We start from the raw sequence: 19,350 nt of genomic DNA, 5'->3' as shown, positions 1-19,350 counted from the left end.
CTGCCCCCCCTCTCCCCTGAGGTCTCCTCCACACGACAATTGTATGTCTGTCTGCTTATTTTTCAGCTCATCAAAGCCGAGTCATGATGATTCTGTTTGTCCTGGAGATGGAGTGGGTATTAAGCACTGGACAAGACAAACACTTCACATGGCACTGTTCCGAGAGTGGCCAGCGGCTGGGAGGGTACCGCACCAGCGCAAGCGCCTGTGGGCTGCAGTATCCTTTACTGAGCTCTCAGATTTATTTCTGTTCTTTGGCATTAAAACAGCCCATTTAGTTCATTTTTCTAATTGTCCTCCAAATTTTGTTCTCTGTATAAGTTCAGAGCTTTGTGACAGAAACTGTTATTTAAAGCCAATTTAAAAGACTGTCTGTCCTCCTTGCTTTGTCTCCTTAATGCACAGTGGCATATTTAGGTCTAAGCATTTTTGAGCAAAACAATGGGCGATCTGCAACCTATTGCAGTCTGCTATTGTAATAAATATGGACAAGGCCTTCACTTAAACATGCAGCACATGCTTTCTTCTAAGAATTAGTGGTAGCGAAGTAGGTCAGTGATCAAGTCAGCATTCCTGTGTATGCATGGTAAGAATTAAATGACTTTAATATAAAATAATGAGTACTTGTTCTTCACTCTGGAAGAGTGCACTATGTATTGGGAATTTGGGTTAACTAAAGAGTAAATGGCTCCAGAAATGGCACTCAGTGGTTTATTCATCTGGAGTTGCCCCATCCACCTAACAATAAAAGAAATATTAATTCAGGTTTATTGCAAATGGAAAGGGAAGTGGAAAAGTATGAGTGCTTAGGCTGAAAGCAGGGGTTAGCATAAACAGACTTTTTAGTGCCCTATAGTGTCCTTGATATAGGTGACGTGTGTTTTCCTAGTTCATGGGAAGTGAGACTGACCCAAAATTACTGTCTCATAATGGAAATACCATCTAATATCTGGTCATCCAGCCAATCTAAATGACATAAAGACTGAACTTAATTTTTAATTAAATGATAAATATTTTCCAAAGCATGATACAGAAATTTCCCTGTATTTCCTAAATCTCTCTAGAGAATGGACTGTTCCAAGTAATTAAAAATTTTGGAGGATGCTTTAATTTGAGTCATCAGATCATGCTGGTGGAGGGCAAGGGAAGTGAGAATCGTTGACAAATACAGCAAAAAGCTTGGCAGGACTAGGAACATGGATTCCCTCCCACAATGTCCTATGTGCAAAAAATCCATGCTAAGCAGTTGTTCCTTAAATATCCCATATGGATTCTGAATGTGGAATCAAATTGGATTAAGAGATCAGAATCTGTCCAGTTAGATGGTTCCTGTAGACGGTTGAATGGTTCCAGACTTTGTTCAGTTTAGAATATGATGTGATTTACCTGGTGCAGCTCAGCTAACAGTTCCCCAAATACAACATAAAACAATACCCTTTCATTGTATTTGTAAACTTAAATATAATGAAAAAGCAGAAAACTAGTAATAGTTATTTTATACAATTTTAGGAAGGAAAAGAGAGACTGAACTCCAAGTCTAGCAGCTAAGTTAGAAAGCTTAGACTCTTCTGTTTATGGTGAAGGGCTACATCAAAGGTGTTTCGTAACAAACGCACAATTGCATCCTCTGGAACAGTATCATTTTTTTTCTCACTCTTTAGTTTACTCAGGAAGACTGCACTATTAATAAGAACGTGTATGAGCTTGATGCCTAAAAGTACACTTGATATCTCCTTGAGACTGGAGTGCCTTTCACGAGGTTGCAGTATACTTATGTTGAAAGAATTAACAAGTCATGAAAGGAATGCAAGTCTTGCACAAACAATGTATTTTCTTTAGCATTTTTCCATCAGATTTGATGTGGAAACCCGGCACGTGTTTGTTGGTGATCATTCAGGGCAAGTGACCATACTCAAACTAGAGCAGGAGTCCTGCAGCCTTGTTACGACATTTAAGGGACACACAGGTAAGGCCTCAGGAGAATACTCCATCTGGTTCTTCATCTGCACTCAGCGTCATGGTGGTTTGTCTCTCCTGTGAAATGGTAGGATGAGTTATGTCAGTGCAAGACATGGAAGGGAAATGGACCTTAAACTGTCACTAGACCTCAATGAAGTTTATTCTTTATTGGTAAAAATGAGAGCAATCAGACTGAGAGCAGAGTGAGAGTAGAAGTTGTAGTAACTCTAGGGGGAAAAGGATGGTCCTTAAGGAAAGGCCCATAATGGTAGATACTTCTGCCCCAGTGCCATAGGCACATCTTGGAGGAGCTTACTGCTTGCTTTGCTGCTGGAACTTGTGCCCCATCGCACTTTAAAAGCCTGGGATGTGAGCCTGTCATATAACAGAAGAGATGGTGGTCATTACTCAGTGCATTCTCTCCATATCCCTCCCGTCTCATTGGATGCTAATAGCTCAGTCATGAGGTAGCACAAGACAGTTCAATCCTCATGCCAGGCTACTGTGAAGATGCCTGTAATATTCCACACTTTATTCTCTCTAGTAATAAAATCTGTCTTCTGGGAATGATGGGGATTAAAAGCTGTTTAGTCACGCTGAGACCATCCTTCTACCATGCTTTACTGCTCAGGGGATTCATCCATGCGAGTGGCAGCAAAGCCTTATTGCCCACAAAATAGCAGGATGGGGCTTCAGTAGGTTTTCTAGTCTGTTAGTTTTCAGCTGGCAAGCACAGTGGCTGCATGGCCTTTGCTAGAGAGACCTGCATTTTAATCACTATCTCTCCATAATTTTTTTTATCTTTATATACATATATATGTAAATATATGGCCTTAAGTTGCATCAGGGGAGGTTTAGATAGGATATTATGAAAAAAATCTTTACTGAAAGAGTGATGAAGCATTGGAGCAGGTTGCCCGGGGAAGTTGTGGAGTCTTTGTCCCAGGAAGGTGTTGTTAGAAAAAGAATGTAGACGTGGCACTGCGGGATATGGTTTAGTAGGCATGGTGGTGTTAGGCTTATGATTGGACTCTGATCTTAGAGGTCTTTTCCAATCTTAATGGTTCTATGATTTAGCTGCATTCCTGTCTTCTACCTTCCGTAATTCAATGACTGTTGTCTGCATCTCCTGTTTCAGGTGGTGTCACTGCTCTCTGTTGGGACCCAATACAGCGAGTTTTATTCTCAGGCAGTTCTGATCATTCCATTATAATGTGGGATATTGGAGGAAGAAAAGGAACAGCCATCGAGCTGCAAGGACATAAGTACGTTCAAAGCCCTTCCCTCCTGCTTTTATGGGAGAAAAGCTAAAGGCAGGAGCCACATCTGGAAACAAACAGCCCAAGGGTTACAGTCTTCACATGCCTCCAGCTTGTATGTGTGACTCCCTGTGGCCCATATACAATTGGAATAAGTTCATTACAGTAAGTTTTTCAGCGTTGGGCCCACAGGCTGCTTTGAGAGTCTGCAGAGGGTGGCAAAGGAAAGCAAAATATCTGTGGTCCTGAATGTGTCATGCCAGAGTTTGCTTCCTTGTTCGCAAGAGGAGAATTCTCAAATGAGAGCCGCTGCAGGTAAATTCTCACTTTTTAGGTGTCAAGGTCTTTCCTTCCCCTAGAGGGAGCATCAAGCTCGAACAATTAGTCTTTTTCCTCCTCGTTAGCTTTTTCCCTGCCACTTTACCTACAGCCTGAATTCTAAGTAATGTTCTTTACCCATAGGGGCCTTCACCATTTCCTCAATATAAAGAGGCTTCGTCTTCACATTCGCAAATGTGAGGTCTGCACAGCATAGTAGATGTCTTGGAGAAGAATAAGCCTATGCCGGATGTTAAGTAGTGAACAGAATGGGTCTAGTCGTGATGACTACATAGCCTTTTAAGACTCGCTATGCAACGACTTTGTTTCAGTGTACTGGGAGTGCATATCTGTGGGACTGTGTGCCAGACTCAGGTCTGGAGGAGTAAAATCCCATGGTGGTTTTGGTCTAAAGATTTCTTACATATTCATGTATTTCTTTTGGCTGATGCTGCACTCTGCTGAGTGATTTGAATGCCACTGGGATTTCAGAGCACTGCAGAGCTCTTGCTGAAATTCCCAGATCACCCTCATACTCTACCAGTGGTGCTCGCTAATATACTGCTGCTAGACTTGTTGCTGCTTCTAACATGAAGTTAGCCACTGGATCTTAATTTGTGGTGTAGCTGTTGGCTGGCACCATACAGTGTATAGACCTGGTCCTAAAGGATTTAAAAAACATTTCACCTCATGGTGACACTGGTGATGTCAGGCAGGTGCCATGAAGGCAGGCTCTGTTGTACCACGCTGTCCCATAAAGGCATTCACATTTGGAGGAGTAGCCACCATATGCAGAAGCAAATGCATTAGCACGTCCTTTGGGTAGGCAAGAACACTGGTAATAGCAAAGAAAACCAAACATTGTGTGTTATTTCCAGTTCTGTATGTTCGGCCTGTTTGTAACCTTGGTTTTTTCCATAACAGTATTGTGTAGTCTTTGTTTCCAAGGTTGTAAGTAGCTTGAGATGAGGCCTGGTTTTCTTTCTTCTACAAAGGAATGAGCACAGCTTTTGGAGTTTAAACTGAATTATTTCTCCCATGTTACTTTTTCCTTAAAAGAAGAGGCAAAAGCACCTAAGTCTTCCACCTTGCCTTGAGAAGGCTTAGGAACAATTTAGTGATTCCTCTATTATTTTTTAGCCTCTTCATGCTTGATGGTGCTAAAAGAAAATCTTCAATAGTTCCTCGGTGCTTCATTCTTAGATGTTGCAGAGATTTACAAAACCTAAGTTTTTACTGGTTTTCTGACAGAAAAATACCTTACCAGGGCTGTGTTTATGCATTCAGATGTGCCTTTGGAGAGACCTGGAGCTGCAGCTCTGTTCAGCCTTCCCAGTGCAGCTTGGACCTCCCACCTTGGGTGCTGCAAAAGCAGTTTTCAGAACAGTTCTTTGCTTTCATGGATGCTGCCCAGATGGGCACTCTAGTGCTGGTCTCAGCTAGACAGCAAAGACTGATTTGCATCCAATGGATGTGTGGTGATAAAGGGAGGGAAACAGGCAAATGAGTGGTTTATGCTGCTTTATTGTGTATTCTACCCTTACTTGTGTAGTAGCCATAGAGGATTGACTAGTAACTGTCTTGTTTCTTTTTCAGCGATAAAGTTCAGTCTCTCTCCTATGCTCATCACACTCGGCAGCTCATCTCCTGTGGTGCAGATGGGGGAATTGTCGTCTGGAACATGGATGTTGAGAGGCAGGAGGTAGATACTCAGTTCTCATCGATTTGATCTGAAACAGTCTTGGGAGGAAGGGTCCTTTCTAAATGTTCAACTTTCAACCGGAACAAGATTGTTCCAGGCTTTAAAATGTTTTTGGACATACTCCAGTTGTTACACAGCAATTATGCTGTGTCTTTGATAATATGGTACAGGGGAAATTGTGTGGCAGAAAATACATATCAAGTAGGCTGCTAAATGACTCTTACTCTTTATGTTAATGTGCTGAAACACATTCTCTAAGGAGGGTCTTGTGAGATGCTCTGCTTTGGTTTTCAGGACATGAGAAATATTCCTAGGTCAGAGGTAAATGGATGGATTGATGATTATTAGGAGTTTTTAAGAAAACAAAAAAATAAAGGTCTTTGTCACCTCTGGAAACCTGCAACCCAAGGGTTTCTTTTCCTAAAAAAGGCATTTAACTGGATTTCAGTCTCACCCACTACTCTATCTTGCCTCCTTTTGGTGTAACCACATAGAAGCAGAATAAATGGTGACTTTGCCAATCCAGACAGTAAGATTTCACCCATGTGTTCCTAATTGGTTTTGTACTGTATGACCAACAAATGCAAGTGCATGCAAAAATGCACTCTGGATCTTTGGTGATGTGGGAGCAATCTCTGCTCTGAAATTTCTGAGACCTGACTCGGGGAGAGGGAGCAAGAGCTGTGCTGAATGAGTCAGGCGTCAGCCCCTATTGGCAGCATGGCAAATCCCAGTAATATGAGTCACAGAAAACCTCTTTTGTGTCCCTGCAGGGTGACACAGGGACCCCCAAGTCTCTGGAGTGGGTAGGTCTGAGCAAGGCTTTTGACAGCATGGGTTTTCAACAGCTTTGCTGGTTCTCAAGGGTTTTGGCCTACCAGGTCACATATGTCTCCCTGGAGCGAGGAGGAAAGCTAAGTGGAAAATTGGATGTAGAAGAACTACTGGAATAGGCCTACACAGGAACTGAGCTCCCTTTTTTAATGTGGGTTAGCATTCCAGTTGGCTCTCCTTAATTGCTAATCAAATGGCCAATTATGTCATCAGTTCCAAAACTGAAATGAAAGCTGAGCTGCTTCCTCCTTCCCAACAGATGTTTCCTTTTTGCTGCAACTCAAACATCCAGAAATGAAAACCTTTATTTATTTGCTGCCTTTGAAAGGCTACAGTAAGGGTTAAGACTGTCTTCTTACAAAACAGTCTGGTTTAAAAAGTGGAGGAAAAATATAATTAGCTAAATGAGAGCATAGCAGCAGGTGCTAATGGGTGCACTGCTTTCTGTGACTATGGCTATGTGGGCTTATTCATGTTAGCAGTAGTGCAGTAGGGTGTTCATGGTGCTAAACCACCCCTGGAGCATTAACCTTAAAGATTTTAATACCAAACACTGCTTTGAGGTCCTAGAGCATTTTCTTTGGGATTTTGGCTTTGGTATTTCTCCACATTTTTTCTATGTGATGTGTGCTCAGCACTCACTTTAATGCTATCGGGTTTTCCCACATCTCTGGGATTGCATTAGAGTGAATGAAGCCATTTTAGCCCTTGAATCTTGGTTCTCATCTCTGTTTTTAAGAAGCTGAAAGAATACAACATCTGAAAGCTGCTAGAAGCTATTTTATTTGACTACAAAGCAGTTGTCACAAGCGAAATGTTGTCTTCATCTATAGTGTTCAGATGCCTAAGAGATGAAAACTTATACACACAAATGTGTATCTGTAGGCATTAAACAGAAAGAGTGTTGCATGTAGAAAACACAAGGATTTGTCCCAGCAGAATGAACTGCCACCAGGGTAACTGGCAGAAGAAGCTGAAGCAGACAGTTGCTTTACTGCTGAGGGTCTCCATCAGCGTTACCGTATCTTTGCGTGGTTTTTGTGTTGTGTTTCTTGCAGCATGTGAGAAGCTGGTGGCTCTGTTAAGCCAACTGCAGTTTGCCAATAGCACTTTGTTACAAAGTATTAAGCATTTTTTAGCATTTATTTAATTTGGCAGGGTTGGTGGAGCTGGTGAGAGCGAGTTACGTTGATGCCAAGGCAGGGCTGACCAGGTCTGGATGGGTCTACCCTGCTTGGTGGGGGGACAGGACAAGACCTGCTTGACAGCGCTGGCTTTGGGATGAGCTCTTGTCCTGGTGGGCAGAAAAAGGAACAGAAGTCATCTTCTGGGAAGGAGTGTCACTCTTGCTAGGCCGGGTTAGGAGAGACAATGACAAACAGCTGGACAGGAGTGCATGTGTCACATTGCATGTGTCCCAACAGCTCAATGCAACACAAGTGTTGGGGGACCCAAAGTTAGGGGAGGAGATTGATTGCTTCTTCCATGTGCCCTTCTGCCAGTTCAGATGTTTCCTGAGCTCTTTCGGGATCTGGTAAGACCTGCTTCCCTACAGGGTGTCTGGTTCATGTATCTCTGCATGGCAAAACTTAGATGCAGGAGAGAGAAGTGCCTTTAATAATGCTTTTTTCTTTAAATATTTTTACCTGCTTCATCTACAGCGTAAGCACCAACCTATGCACTACATAAGGAAGTGGACAACCTTCCTTCCATTGTCTTTGTGTAAAAGCAGGGAAAGGAGCTGGCTTAGGTTTTAGGCTCATTCAGGTGAATCTCCTGTTTCTCACTCCTGTACGTGATTTTTGGCACGGATACCTCAGACGGCCTGAATGCCTCTTACAGTATTAAAGAAAGAGAGAAATCGTAAAAGAAAGCACCCCATATCAAGATTTCAGATACTCATGTAGAGGGGAGGGGAAGGTAGCTTGGCTATTAGAAATAGTAGTTGTCTCCAGTTCCCCACAGAGACAGTATCAGATGGTAGATGCTGTCCAGACAGGACAGAATATTTTTATATATGCTTAATTCCAGACTTGGAGAGATGGGACAGGCTTGTTTGTTCCTTGGTTATTTTTATGGTCTTATAATTGAAGTTCATGACTCAGGTTCCTCCTATGCCCTTCAAGGCTCAGGGCTGAGCCAAAAAAGGCATCCCAGAAAACAATCAAAAGGACATCTTGTGAAAATGAGGATTTTTAATTAGGTTTAGTTTGCCACATTTCTGCACCCTAGTACGTCTTTCTTCTCCTGTCTCTAGGCTCCATGGGAAGCTTTTCTGTTTGTTGCTCACTCCCACTCTGTGTTTGTGTGTATGTATTGCAGACCCCTGAGTGGCTGGATAGTGACTCCTGTCAAAAATGTGACCAGCCTTTCTTCTGGAACTTCAAGCAAATGTGGGACAGTAAGAAAATAGGACTCAGGCAGGTTTGTATGGGTCCTTTGGTGTGCTAACATGATGCAGTTAGGCTTTTCCCTCAATAGATGGTGATAACCTTTTTCCTCTAAAGTCCTGAGAATTTGCACTTTGTTCTTCCACTGAGTGCCTGTTAAGTGGGACAGTGGGCTCCCCTCTGATGCTATGATTTTGTGGTTAGAAGGAACACGTATTTTTTTCCTTTCCCTCAGCTAGTCCCAATAACAAATGCGTGCAAAGGGTCTTGGGCTGAGTAAATTGTTTTTCATTTTACGATAGCTTTTAGCCATGTGGGATTTTGCTTATTGTTAGTTGAATGTGTTGCAGAAAGAAATTTGCAGCTGATTTTTGGAGATTGTGCTGGAACCAAAGCTGTTTTCAATGAGGCTGGGTAAACATCTGTAACCACTCAAGCTGTGTTGGAAAGGGCTTGTTTGTCTGCTTGGAACACGCTGCTGTGTTTTGTTGCCCAGCAGGAGAGGGCTGTGGACTGGAGACTTTTGGGAGAGGGGTGTAAAAATGCTGAAAGGGATGTTCTCATGGAGCTTGGGTAAGGTGTCTGGGGCAGGGCTGAGCTGCATCTTCTTTTTATGTAATGCTTATCATCCCAGGGCCTGGCTGTCCTGTGGCTGATGAGGCAGCCTTGCGGCCCTACGCAGCCAGTGCATGAGAAAAAGAGAGTAGCATCAAAATGCAGAAACACTAGTGCTGCTGGAGCTGGAAATGGCCAAAGGGGTTAACAAAGGTGATTAATTGGTAGACATTTATACTTAGAGGCTGGGGTGGGACTCCAGAATGCTGCTGTGCTGATGTAGCCCTGCCCTACCTTGACCTGGAGATGTCTTAATGTGTCATGTGCTGCTGGGTGGTGATGTCATCCCCTACAACCCCTAAGTGAGATTCCCAGGAACAGAGTGTAATTGCAGCTCTCAGTCCTGTGGCAGATGCCCAGCTGGCTGTGACACGTCTTCTGGGTGTGTAGCAGGGCTCTTTGTCCTGCCCTCCCATCTCTAGCTGTGCTAATAAAAAAAGGACTGCTTGGACTTCCTTCTTCTGCCTTCCACCCTGTTGAAACCCCCCCAGTAAATGGGTCACACTCAGTGTAGAAGCCTTGACCCACAGCATCCTGTTTGGATGCCAAGGGATAGGGACAGCAGTGATTTACTGGGTGGTATATGGTGTCACCCTGGAGCCTGGGATTGAGATAGAGTCCACCTACCCTGCATAGTGCTTTATCTGCCACTTTCCAGTGTCCATGCTAGCGATCAGCTGCTGCTTGCCGCAGGTAGTGGAGGAGGGGGGAAAAAAAGTAAGATTCCCTTCCCTCCAGCACATTTATTCCTTGCCCATTTAAGCACACTTAAGCTTTTGGCTGTTTTCCTTCATCTTCCCTGGGAGAGTCACTTTCCTGTTTGCTGCAGCGTTGGCTGGGTCTTAAAGGAGTGAGATGACAGTGGGACCCAAGCGGTGATCTGGGTTTGTGGCTGAAGATGTCTTTCCATATTTTGTCTCCTACAGCATCACTGCCGGAAGTGTGGGAAAGCAGTATGTGGCAAATGCAGCTCCAAGCGCTCCTCTATTCCTCTAATGGGATTTGAGTTTGAAGTAAGGGTCTGCGATAGCTGTCATGAGTCCATAACGGATGAAGAGTAAGTGTGGACACCGAAGCGGCTTGCACTGGAGGGGGGCAAAACTCCTGCATCTGGGAGGGCCTGAGCAGGTGTGGGCCTCTGGGAGAAGGCAGCCCAGTGGGGTGGTCTTTCAGCAGGATAAGCCTCTGTGGTGCCTGCCAAACCAGGAGCGATAGAGAGCCCTCTATCCCTGCTCTGTCTGTGCTGGAAAGATCTCAAAATAGAGTTTACAGAGAGGTGGCTCAATTAACTGCTTACAGTAACATTCAAATACTTATTTCCTCAATAGAGAACACTTTGGGAAAAATCCTAAAGTCACAGTCTTTGCTGATTTTTATTTCTTTCTGCAGGCGGGCACCCACAGCTACTTTCCACGACAGTAAGCACAACATTGTTCATGTACACTTTGATGCCACCAGGGGATGGCTATTGACCTCAGGGACAGACAAGGTTATTAAGGTAGGAACAAGGCAATTGCTCTACCCCCTGTGTTTAACTTCCCCTTCCTCTCCCATGTGGTTGCAGGTATGTCCTACCTGCTTTCTTCCACCCACAGATCTCTCACTGATGGACTTCTGCCCGATAAGGACCAAGGTGGTCTTTGTTAATGAAGTTACTTATTAAGGGAGCTGGGATGAGTGTTTGCTGTAGCTTTTCCTCTGGGAAGACAAACTGTATTGTGACATGGCCAATCTCAGTTTGTGTGGCTAGGTAAAGAAATAGCTAAAATAATGAAAAAGTTTATAGCAAAGCTTGAATAATTTAAAAGAAAAACCCTCACAATGTGTTATGACTAATCATTCAAGTTAGCAATATAGCGTGGAGTGTTTGGTTTCTCTCAAGGCCATCTATGAAGCTGACTTGTAAGGGCAAAGCATAGTAATGTATACAGAGTGTGATTTGGTCATCTTCCACCAGCCTGATATGAGTGCTGGAAAATTAAATCAATCTTCTTCAGACTTGCTGCATCCACATCTAACCACATAGCCTCTCTTAAGTGGAAAAAAAAAAAGGTAACAATTCTTTAGAGATGCCACCATATAGTAAATTGTATTATCTTTTACCATTATTCACTATGTTGTTATACTTTATTGTATTAACAGTTGTGGGATATGACACCAGTAGTGTCTTGATGGTACGTCAGTGGAACTTGAAAGGTGATATTTACAGAAGAAACAGTTATCCTAACCCTAATCATACTGCAGAAGATAGATAACGCTGGGTGCATACGACAGATGAGAAAGGAACTAATGCGTTTACAATGATTTTACATCCTCTGCTTGATCAACTGAACATTTGCACGAAGACTCTTTCCACTTATTCTCAAAATATACAAGAAGATATTTTTTTAACTAATGGTTCGTACAATTTGACTTCAGTTGTCTTGGGTTTGTTTGGAAAATCCGTGAGCAGTGCAATTTTTAGTTTTTATAATTTGTTATGTCAAGATACTTGCTGCTTTGTACAGAAGGTTCTTAGGTTGTGTCTTACCATGTGAGTTTTCAACATCAACATACTGTATAAGGCAATCGGCTCTCTCTGCAGCGAGTACCTATTGATTTGGGATGTTTCTGCTGACCATGCTCTCTTCAGTGAAGGAACTCCAGGTGCAGAGTTGCATGTTCTTTGGGTGCACCACCAAGGAAGTGATGGACTATTGTAATTCCTAAAAGGGCTCTACCATATACTTGTCCTGGTGGACATCATCCGGAGAGTGTTTTATTGGTTTGTAGTCACTAAAATCCAGCTTCTTGCCTCTTTCCTTGCTGCACAAGTTGCAAAAACAGTGGGCCAGGTTGCTTAGCAACTGATTTCTACAAAAACTGAAATAGTTTTCCAGCTCAGAGCAGCCTTACAAGGAGCACACAGACCTGTATGAGTTTGATGAGGCTGACAGGCTGATTCAAATTAAATTATTTGCCACAGGAACTCAAGGGAGTGTGTGCATGGAGGGAGGCAGATCTAAAACTGGCTGAGGTCTGAAAAGTCTGGTTTACCTCTACCTCTACCTTGCGCAGCAACATTTCAGCATTTATACCTGTCTGTATTGTTGAAGGTGAACTTTATTTTCCTGTTTTCCATATGGTTAGTCATATTTATTTTTTAAAATGCTGATGGTTTTTATTAATTTCCTCTATAGACCAGAAACTGATATTGCTGAATGATACTCATTGTCCTGTTGTCATAGTTTACGGTTTCTTTTAAAAATAAAATTGTTTAAAACTTGGATTGACCAAAATTACCCTTTTAGAAGGATGTTGTCAAGATGAATAAACAAAAAAAAAAAGCCCTTTTTTCCAACTGGATCTTCTCTGAAGAGTCAACTTTCTGTTTCTTTAAACCATTTCACGTTTTAGCACCATCAGCATCATCTATTGCTGATGCGTTTCTAAGAAACTGATTTGGAGAATAGAACTGCAGACCAGACTTAGGGCTTTCCTGTATCTCCTGTGGTCTGTAGCTGCTGTGACACCGTGTGTCAGTGGCGCTCAGCCTTGCCCCATTTTGGTCTTCACCTTTCCCCTGTAAGGTGAGGAGGCAGTGATGTTTAGCACTACAGAGCACATTGCCACCAAGAGAAGCCTTGTGTTTTCCCCTGAGTGACAGCATCAAAAGAAAAGCAAGCCTCTGCTTTGTTTACCTGGCAGTAACTAACTTTTTAGGGAACAAAAAGGTTAACACAGTCCATGGCATTAAATCTAGACTGGTGAGCTGCCACAGTAAAGGGGGAGTGGACTTTGGCTTGTGTGTCACCGGACTGCCACATATTTACAAGTCTTTTTTAAACGTCCTCTAAATTGTGCTTAAGCATTTTGCAGTTATGTTCTCTGAAATGATGCCACCTTGGCTTTCCTGGCCGTACAGCCTGTTGTTGATTCCCCTCTAGTCAGCATATTTTAAAGTGTGTTTTCAAACGTATTTCACACAGCACTAAAAAGATTCTTTTTCCATCTTGAATGTTTATTGTTTTCTAAGTCCTCTCACTTTCTCTCCTGGAAGCTAGGTGCTTTTATCCTCTTTGGAGGCCTCTCATTACACCTTCTGCATATTTTCTGATTACTAAAATGTTGTTGACTGATGAGACTACGCAAGACGCAGTCGCCTGTCAATATTTTTTTTCAGCTGGGGATGATGTATGGAACTTTGCTGGACTGTGCCGTCCCACATTACCTCGGACTCAGTATCTTTTGGCCAAAGACTCTACTTTCTTTGCTGTGCAGACTGTGTCTCATGGTGGCAGAAACACCAAAGCACTTTGGCTCACCAAAGTGAACTTAAGTCAGTGTTCCTGAGGAGACATAGTGGTTGCATCAAGCCTGGGACTTCAGCGTGAATTGTGCTTATGCTGTTGGAGAGGTGGAGTCTTCAAGCTGAGGATCTGCCCCGGGGTCGAGCCTAGTCCTTTTGAACATATAATGTTCAAACAAAGGTGAGGAGTCAACTACAAAGGAGACTAAATTTGGGAGTGAGGTGTGTTTGGATGGCTCTGCAGTAAACTCTTGGCCACCCCTCTTCTCATCCAAGCAGCTGTGGGTTTGGTATTGCTTATGGGTTGATCCTGGCTTACAAATACATTTTGCGAAATTTCCTGACTAAACTACCTGCAGCGCCCACCCACACCCGCACACTTAAATGAAGCAAAGTCCCTTTTTCCCCAGAGCTGCTGAAGAGTGCAGCAGCAGGCTTTTAGTTGTATCTCCTGCTCTGCCATGGGGCATACAAACAAAGCTGGCCTTCCTCTGCACTTCATAAAAACTGATTTTCATTCCTCTCTTAGCTGTTGTTTCCTTGGGCTTAAAATGAACAGTATCTGTAACCTTAGGCAAGCGACGGGGCAGAGGCACTGCTCATACATGGTGCCTGAGCAGCTGATTTGAGCCATTTGTGTTCCAGGTGGTGGAATGAAGATCAACCTGGGCCCCAAACTTCATATAATTAAAAATACTTAAGTAAAGGGAAAAGTATGTGGGGAACTGCTTGCGACAATAGCATTGATGGTCCCTACAGGAAACTAACATCATGGTTAGAAACGGTTGAAACAGCCTAGTGCATAGGGCTAAAAGTCAGCCAGCATAACAGAAAATAATCTCAAATGGTGACATTAGTAGGTTGAGCTGTTAGCATTCTTGTTTACAGCTGCTCTCTACAGTGAAGCCCAAGTGACCTCCCCACCTCATTCTTTCAAACGAGAGGCCATCACCTGGATGTCAGCACATTAACTCTTAGGACTTCAGAAATGATAACTGCTATTTGCTGGAGAGGGTGGCATGAATATCTCCAGTACTGGGAAAAGGAGTGATGTGTTCCCTCTGCATGGGCTCGGTTGCTGATGAGAAGGTGATGGCTGGATGCACAAAAAGGCTTGTGCATGATCTAAAAAAAAAAAGGTGCATGCGGGGAGGAGAAACATTTGCTTTGTGCCTGCTGAAGGAATATGCAACTTTTTTTTGTCCTAGCTGTGTCCCGTTCTGGGTTCCCCAGTACAAGAGAGAGGTGAAGCTGCTGGAAAAGTCCAGCAGAGATCCACTAAGATGGTGAAGGTACTGGAGCATCTCTCCTATGAGGAAAGGTTCAGAGAGCTGTGACTCTTGAGAGGGGAGGGGAAAGGAAGGAAGGGGAGGATCTCATCAATGTGTATAAATAATACCTGAGGGGAGCATGGAAAGAGGACAGAGCCAGGCTCTTTCCAGTGGGCACAAGCTGAAACGTGGGAGGTTCCCTCTGGACATCAGCAAACACACAATCTCTCTGTAAGGGTGACTGAGCACTGGCATAGGTTGGCCAGAGAGGTTGTGGATTTTTCCTCCTTGGAGACATTCTAAAGCTGTCTGGACGTGATTCTGGGCAACCAACTCTAGCTGGCCCTGCTCAAGCAGGAGGGTTGGACCAGGTGACCTGCAGACATCATTTCCTATCTCAATCTTTCTGTACTTCAAAGTCCACCTAACATCTACTGCATGGGTTAGAAAATGAAAATTAAATCTCTTTTCTTTCAATCTAAAATACCAGGGCTACTAGAAATTAGCAAATATATTAGCAAATATGTCTGTCCTCGCTGTTCCCAGTAGGATTGGGTAAGAACAACCACAAATCTTATCTGTTGCACGTAGGGAATGGGTCTACAGTGTGTGGTTTTACAGGGCATGTGCTTTCCAGGAGACCACAGGAGTAGTGGGATGTTTTCAATTAGGATTTAGAAGACTTTGTTTCTATATGTGACAATAGTACGCAACAGTAACAACAAACTTGGTCCTTTTTTTTTTGTTTGGATTAGTGCTCCAAGTCCCTGTAGCACTCACCTCTTGTGTAATGCTGCAGAAGAAACAGATTTTTCTCCTCAAAATTTCATGTGAAAATTGACAGGAAGTCTCTGCTCCTCAGAAGAAAAAAGTGATTCCCTAGTTTGACAGAAACCTGGAGGTCTGGAGTTTAAGTTTGAGATTAACTCCTTGTGGTCAGATGTGATTTTTAATTGCATTTTCTCAGTTTGGGAGATTTTCTCTTGTGACCAGTTTTCAGTCACCACTGAAATTCTGTTTGCTGCAGGACGACTTTGGGCTGCTGTGAAAAGAAAAAGGTTGAGTTCAAAAGCATTGAAACTGGTGCGGTGTGAGGACATCAAACTCAAACCAAAACGAAAATGAGGGAGTACAATCTACTGGCAAAATCTTTGCAAGGAAGAGATGCCAAGAGAGAATGTTATCAGTATACAAAAAAGCCTTTAGTGTAGAAATGAATATTCATCAGAACTGAACAAAGGCAAACTGTCCCCGAGCTGTCCCCATCCAGCAGTGTAGGCTGACCAGCAGCCCTGGTCAGGATCCATGGAGTATAGAGTTGTTCAGTAATAGGGAGGTAGATTAAGTCTGTAAAGATCTGACTTCAAGTTCATGTTCTTTTGTTTAATTGCCCAATAGTATTTATCTACCTCAAGTAGCACTGTGAGAAATGCATTAAATTTGTAAGTATTTAAACATTAAAATGATGGGGAAGAGACACATCACTATTGAGATGGTGCAGAAAAGGTGTCAGGCCTTACGAAGATACAGGTTTTGCCTCTTTCCATTTACTTCTTCCCTGTACATTAAATAGTCTGAATTTATTAAAGGTTTTACCACCTTTGTTCCTTCTGGGCTTCTTTACACCATTTTTTCATCCCTGTTCACTGAATTTAGCATCTTTGCTAAATACAAACCAAATACAAATGTTTTATAAAGGTTAGAGTTTCCCTCAGACACGAAAGACCCATCGTTAACACCTCTACCTTGTCCTGTCCAAAAAAATTTGGTAGGGTTGCCACCACTAAATCAAGGAAGTTTCAGTGGAAATCTAGGTACACAAACTTGATTTAGGTACACAAACTCCCCTCATTGCTCTTCTTCTCCCCACCTTCGAACTTCTCCTCTGCTCCTTCGCTCTTCCTCTCTTCGAAATTCTTCTCCCCCACTTCAAACTTCTTCTCTCGCCCTTCGCCCTTCTTCTCCTCCTCTTCAAACTTCTTCTCCCCCCTTTCGCTCTTCTCCCCGCCCTCCCTCTTCTCCTCCCCCTTTCGCTTTTCTCCTCCCCCCATTGCACTTCTCCCCCCTTTCTCCTTTCAGTCTTCAGGGGGTGCCCGTGGCTTACGACAACATCAAAGTGAAGGGCGAGCTCAGGGACATTTACTATGACGAAGGGCTCATCCGCCTGAACATTGAGGTGGACTTCATCTTCAGCCCCAAGAAAGGGAAAAAAATGGTGGGTGTAATTAATAAAGTGGCCCCTAGTCATATTGGCTGCCTGATAGGTGGATGCTTCAATGCTTCTGTCCCCAAACCTGAACAAATGTTGATTGTACAGTGACAAGAGTTGGGGTTAAAAATAGGGGATGAACTGAAATTTGAAGTATTGCATTTGGATTCTGATGCAGTTGAGATGTTCTTTATTTGAGAAGGACTCACTAAGAGCAGCACTAAGAGGCCAGAAAAATCTGAGACCATCACTGACTGTACAAATGGAGATGAAATTCCAAAGCTTGACCACCAGGAAAATAACTTCAATGACTCTGGGGGAATTAACGTCACAGAGCAGCCTCTAGGTGAGACGGATAACACTGGGAGGGAAAACGGAGAAGAGCAGAATGTTGATGCTATGAATGGAGTATGTGATGATAAAAACAAGAAGAAAAAGAGGAAATAATAAGCAAGAAGAACAGGAACACATATTGCCCACTAGTGACTGCAGTGGTTACCAAAGTGACCATAAAAAGTCAAAGAAAAAGGAAAGAAAGCATTGCGATGAAGTTGAAGAAAGTGAATTATCTCAGATGTCACAAGAGCCCATAGCTAGAAAGAAAAGGGAGTAAAGTCTGAAGTGCCTTTCCTGAATAAGATTCAGACATTTTTATAAGCTTCCAATAAAATCCAGTTTAAAAAAAAAAAAAAAAAAAGAGAGAGAAGGCTCAGAGGAGAGATTGTAGCGACCTTCCAGTACCTGAAGGGGCCTACAGGAAAGCTGGAGAGGGGCTATTCATAAAGGCTTGTGGGGACAGGACTGGGGGGAATGGGTATAAACTGGAGAGGGACAGATTTTAGACTGGACATTAGGAAGAATGTCTTCACTATGGGAGTGGTGAGGCACTGGCACAGGTTGCCCAGGGAAGTGGTGGCTGCCTCATCCCTGGAGGTGTTTAAGGCCAGGTTGGATGGGGCCTTGGGCAGCCTGATCTAGTGGGATGTCCCTGCCCATGGCAGGGGGGCTGGAACTAGGTGATCTTTAAGGTCCCTTCCAACCCTAACCCTATTCTATGATTCCATGATTAGTCTTTGTCATCACCACTAGATTCAGGTGTGGTTTAGTTTTCCAAAGGCTGAGCATTGCTTTTGACTCCCTACTTGGCAACTTAACTTCACCAGGCTGACCAGTATCTCTTGGGCTTTGTTGTCTTTCAGAACAGAGGGAGTTTACATTAAAAAAAAAAATCTTACTGAGTTCTGTTCAGGTCAGTGTTTTCTAGGAATACTGCTCAGCAATTTGACCATATTCTCTGCTAATTATATTGTAATACTTTCTAGTTCTGTTCATAATGTAGACAAGTGTCTCCAACACAGCTGAACAAATTGTACCTGTTTGATCCCACTAAATTAATTTCTGTCAGCTTCTGGCTATTACTTTTCCTTCTCTATGTGTGTGTTTGTTTATAAAGAGGAATTTGGATTCCTGAGTTTTGACTGGACCCACTCATCTACCTGTTCTGTGAGTTGGCATAAAACTGACAATTATCGTAGGGGCAAGCAGAGTCATTCCTTTGTCACAACAAATTCTCCCTCCAATCACCCAGCAGTCAGGGAGCAGCCAAGGGAAAGAGGGTGTTTCAGCAGTGAAAGATTTGCTCAGTTTTCTGTGTCACCCCAAGGCTCCCCGCTGACTGCAGATTCTCAGATGGAAAGTAAAGGGGAGATGCCCAAGAAGATTTTTAACCATTGGGAAAACCACCAATTTCTGGGAGATCCCTGAAGTTTGCATTTGTGCAGGTTTTGCCTCTCCTGTGTTCTAGCAACACTTTGTGAAATTCCACTGCCGGCAGACAAAGGTCTGAGTTGTTTCTCAGGATGGTAGGCTGAAAACCTGGGCTGCTGAAGACCTTTGGCCAGGCTGGCACTGGCTTTCTTTGAAAGGCTCTGTGTTAGCTTTTGTCTTGAGTGAGAACAAGACAGAATGCACAATTTTTCCTAAGGTTTATCTGATGTCTCTCCCTAGAGAGAGGAACATAAATACTGACCTGCTTCAGAAACAGAAGTTCTTGGACTTGGTCAGTTTTCATCCCAGAAGTGTTTTGTTACACTTGCTCCCCCTTAGACTCCTTCCCTTTTCAGTACCAACTTTCTCCATTGATCAGTGTTGTGGGGATGATTGCTGGAACAGAGTTTTCAAGCCATCTTATTTCCAATTTCCAAATTATCTCGTCATCAGTCACTTGTCTGCCTAAATGCACCCAGACCAACCTCTCCCAGCAGAACAAGAGACTAAGCCTGATTTCCTTGTTTGTCCATTAAGGAAATACTCCGAGAGGAGCCAGGAGAGATCTGAGGCTTCCCGCTGCCACTCAAAGCGGTAACAGCTCATTTAAAAAGACGTTGGGTGAATGGTGACCATCACAAATTTTAGATAAACAAGGTCTGGTGTCATGAGAAGGGGCACTTTATTTTTGCATAGTGTAAGAGAGCAACACACAGGAAATGGGAGAAGGGCACAGCC

General features: G+C 43.3%; 1 protein-coding gene and 1 pseudogene across 2 annotated transcripts in view; both read left to right on the top strand.

Annotated features, from left to right (window-relative positions):
* The window catches only part of WDFY2 (WD repeat and FYVE domain containing 2), a 64,436-nt gene extending 52,029 nt beyond the window's left edge, over positions 1–12,407 (top strand). The window contains exons 5-12 of one of the 2 annotated variants that reach the window (XM_009568712.2): positions 67–217; positions 1,854–1,966; positions 3,098–3,224; positions 5,133–5,238; positions 8,395–8,496; positions 10,004–10,134; positions 10,467–10,575; positions 11,220–12,407. In XM_009568712.2, coding sequence (XP_009567007.2) covers positions 67–217; positions 1,854–1,966; positions 3,098–3,224; positions 5,133–5,238; positions 8,395–8,496; positions 10,004–10,134; positions 10,467–10,575; positions 11,220–11,249 — 869 coding nt within the window. In that variant the 3' untranslated portion in view covers positions 11,250–12,407. The remainder of the gene's footprint in view (positions 1–66; positions 218–1,853; positions 1,967–3,097; positions 3,225–5,132; positions 5,239–8,394; positions 8,497–10,003; positions 10,135–10,466; positions 10,576–11,219) is intronic. The other variant, XM_054054379.1, reaches the window with a different exon arrangement.
* A 2,752-nt stretch (positions 12,408–15,159) lies between these two features.
* Positions 15,160–17,500, top strand: LOC104066177 (DNA-directed RNA polymerase I subunit RPA43-like; annotated as a pseudogene).
* The last annotated feature ends 1,850 nt before the right edge of the window (positions 17,501–19,350 follow it).

The sequence above is a fragment of the Cuculus canorus genome, chromosome 1 (assembly GCF_017976375.1).
Source record: "Cuculus canorus isolate bCucCan1 chromosome 1, bCucCan1.pri, whole genome shotgun sequence".
NCBI lineage: Eukaryota > Metazoa > Chordata > Aves > Cuculiformes > Cuculidae > Cuculus > Cuculus canorus.
The sequence above is the reverse complement of the archived record's forward strand: the minus strand, read 5'-3'. Positions and strand labels throughout refer to the sequence as shown.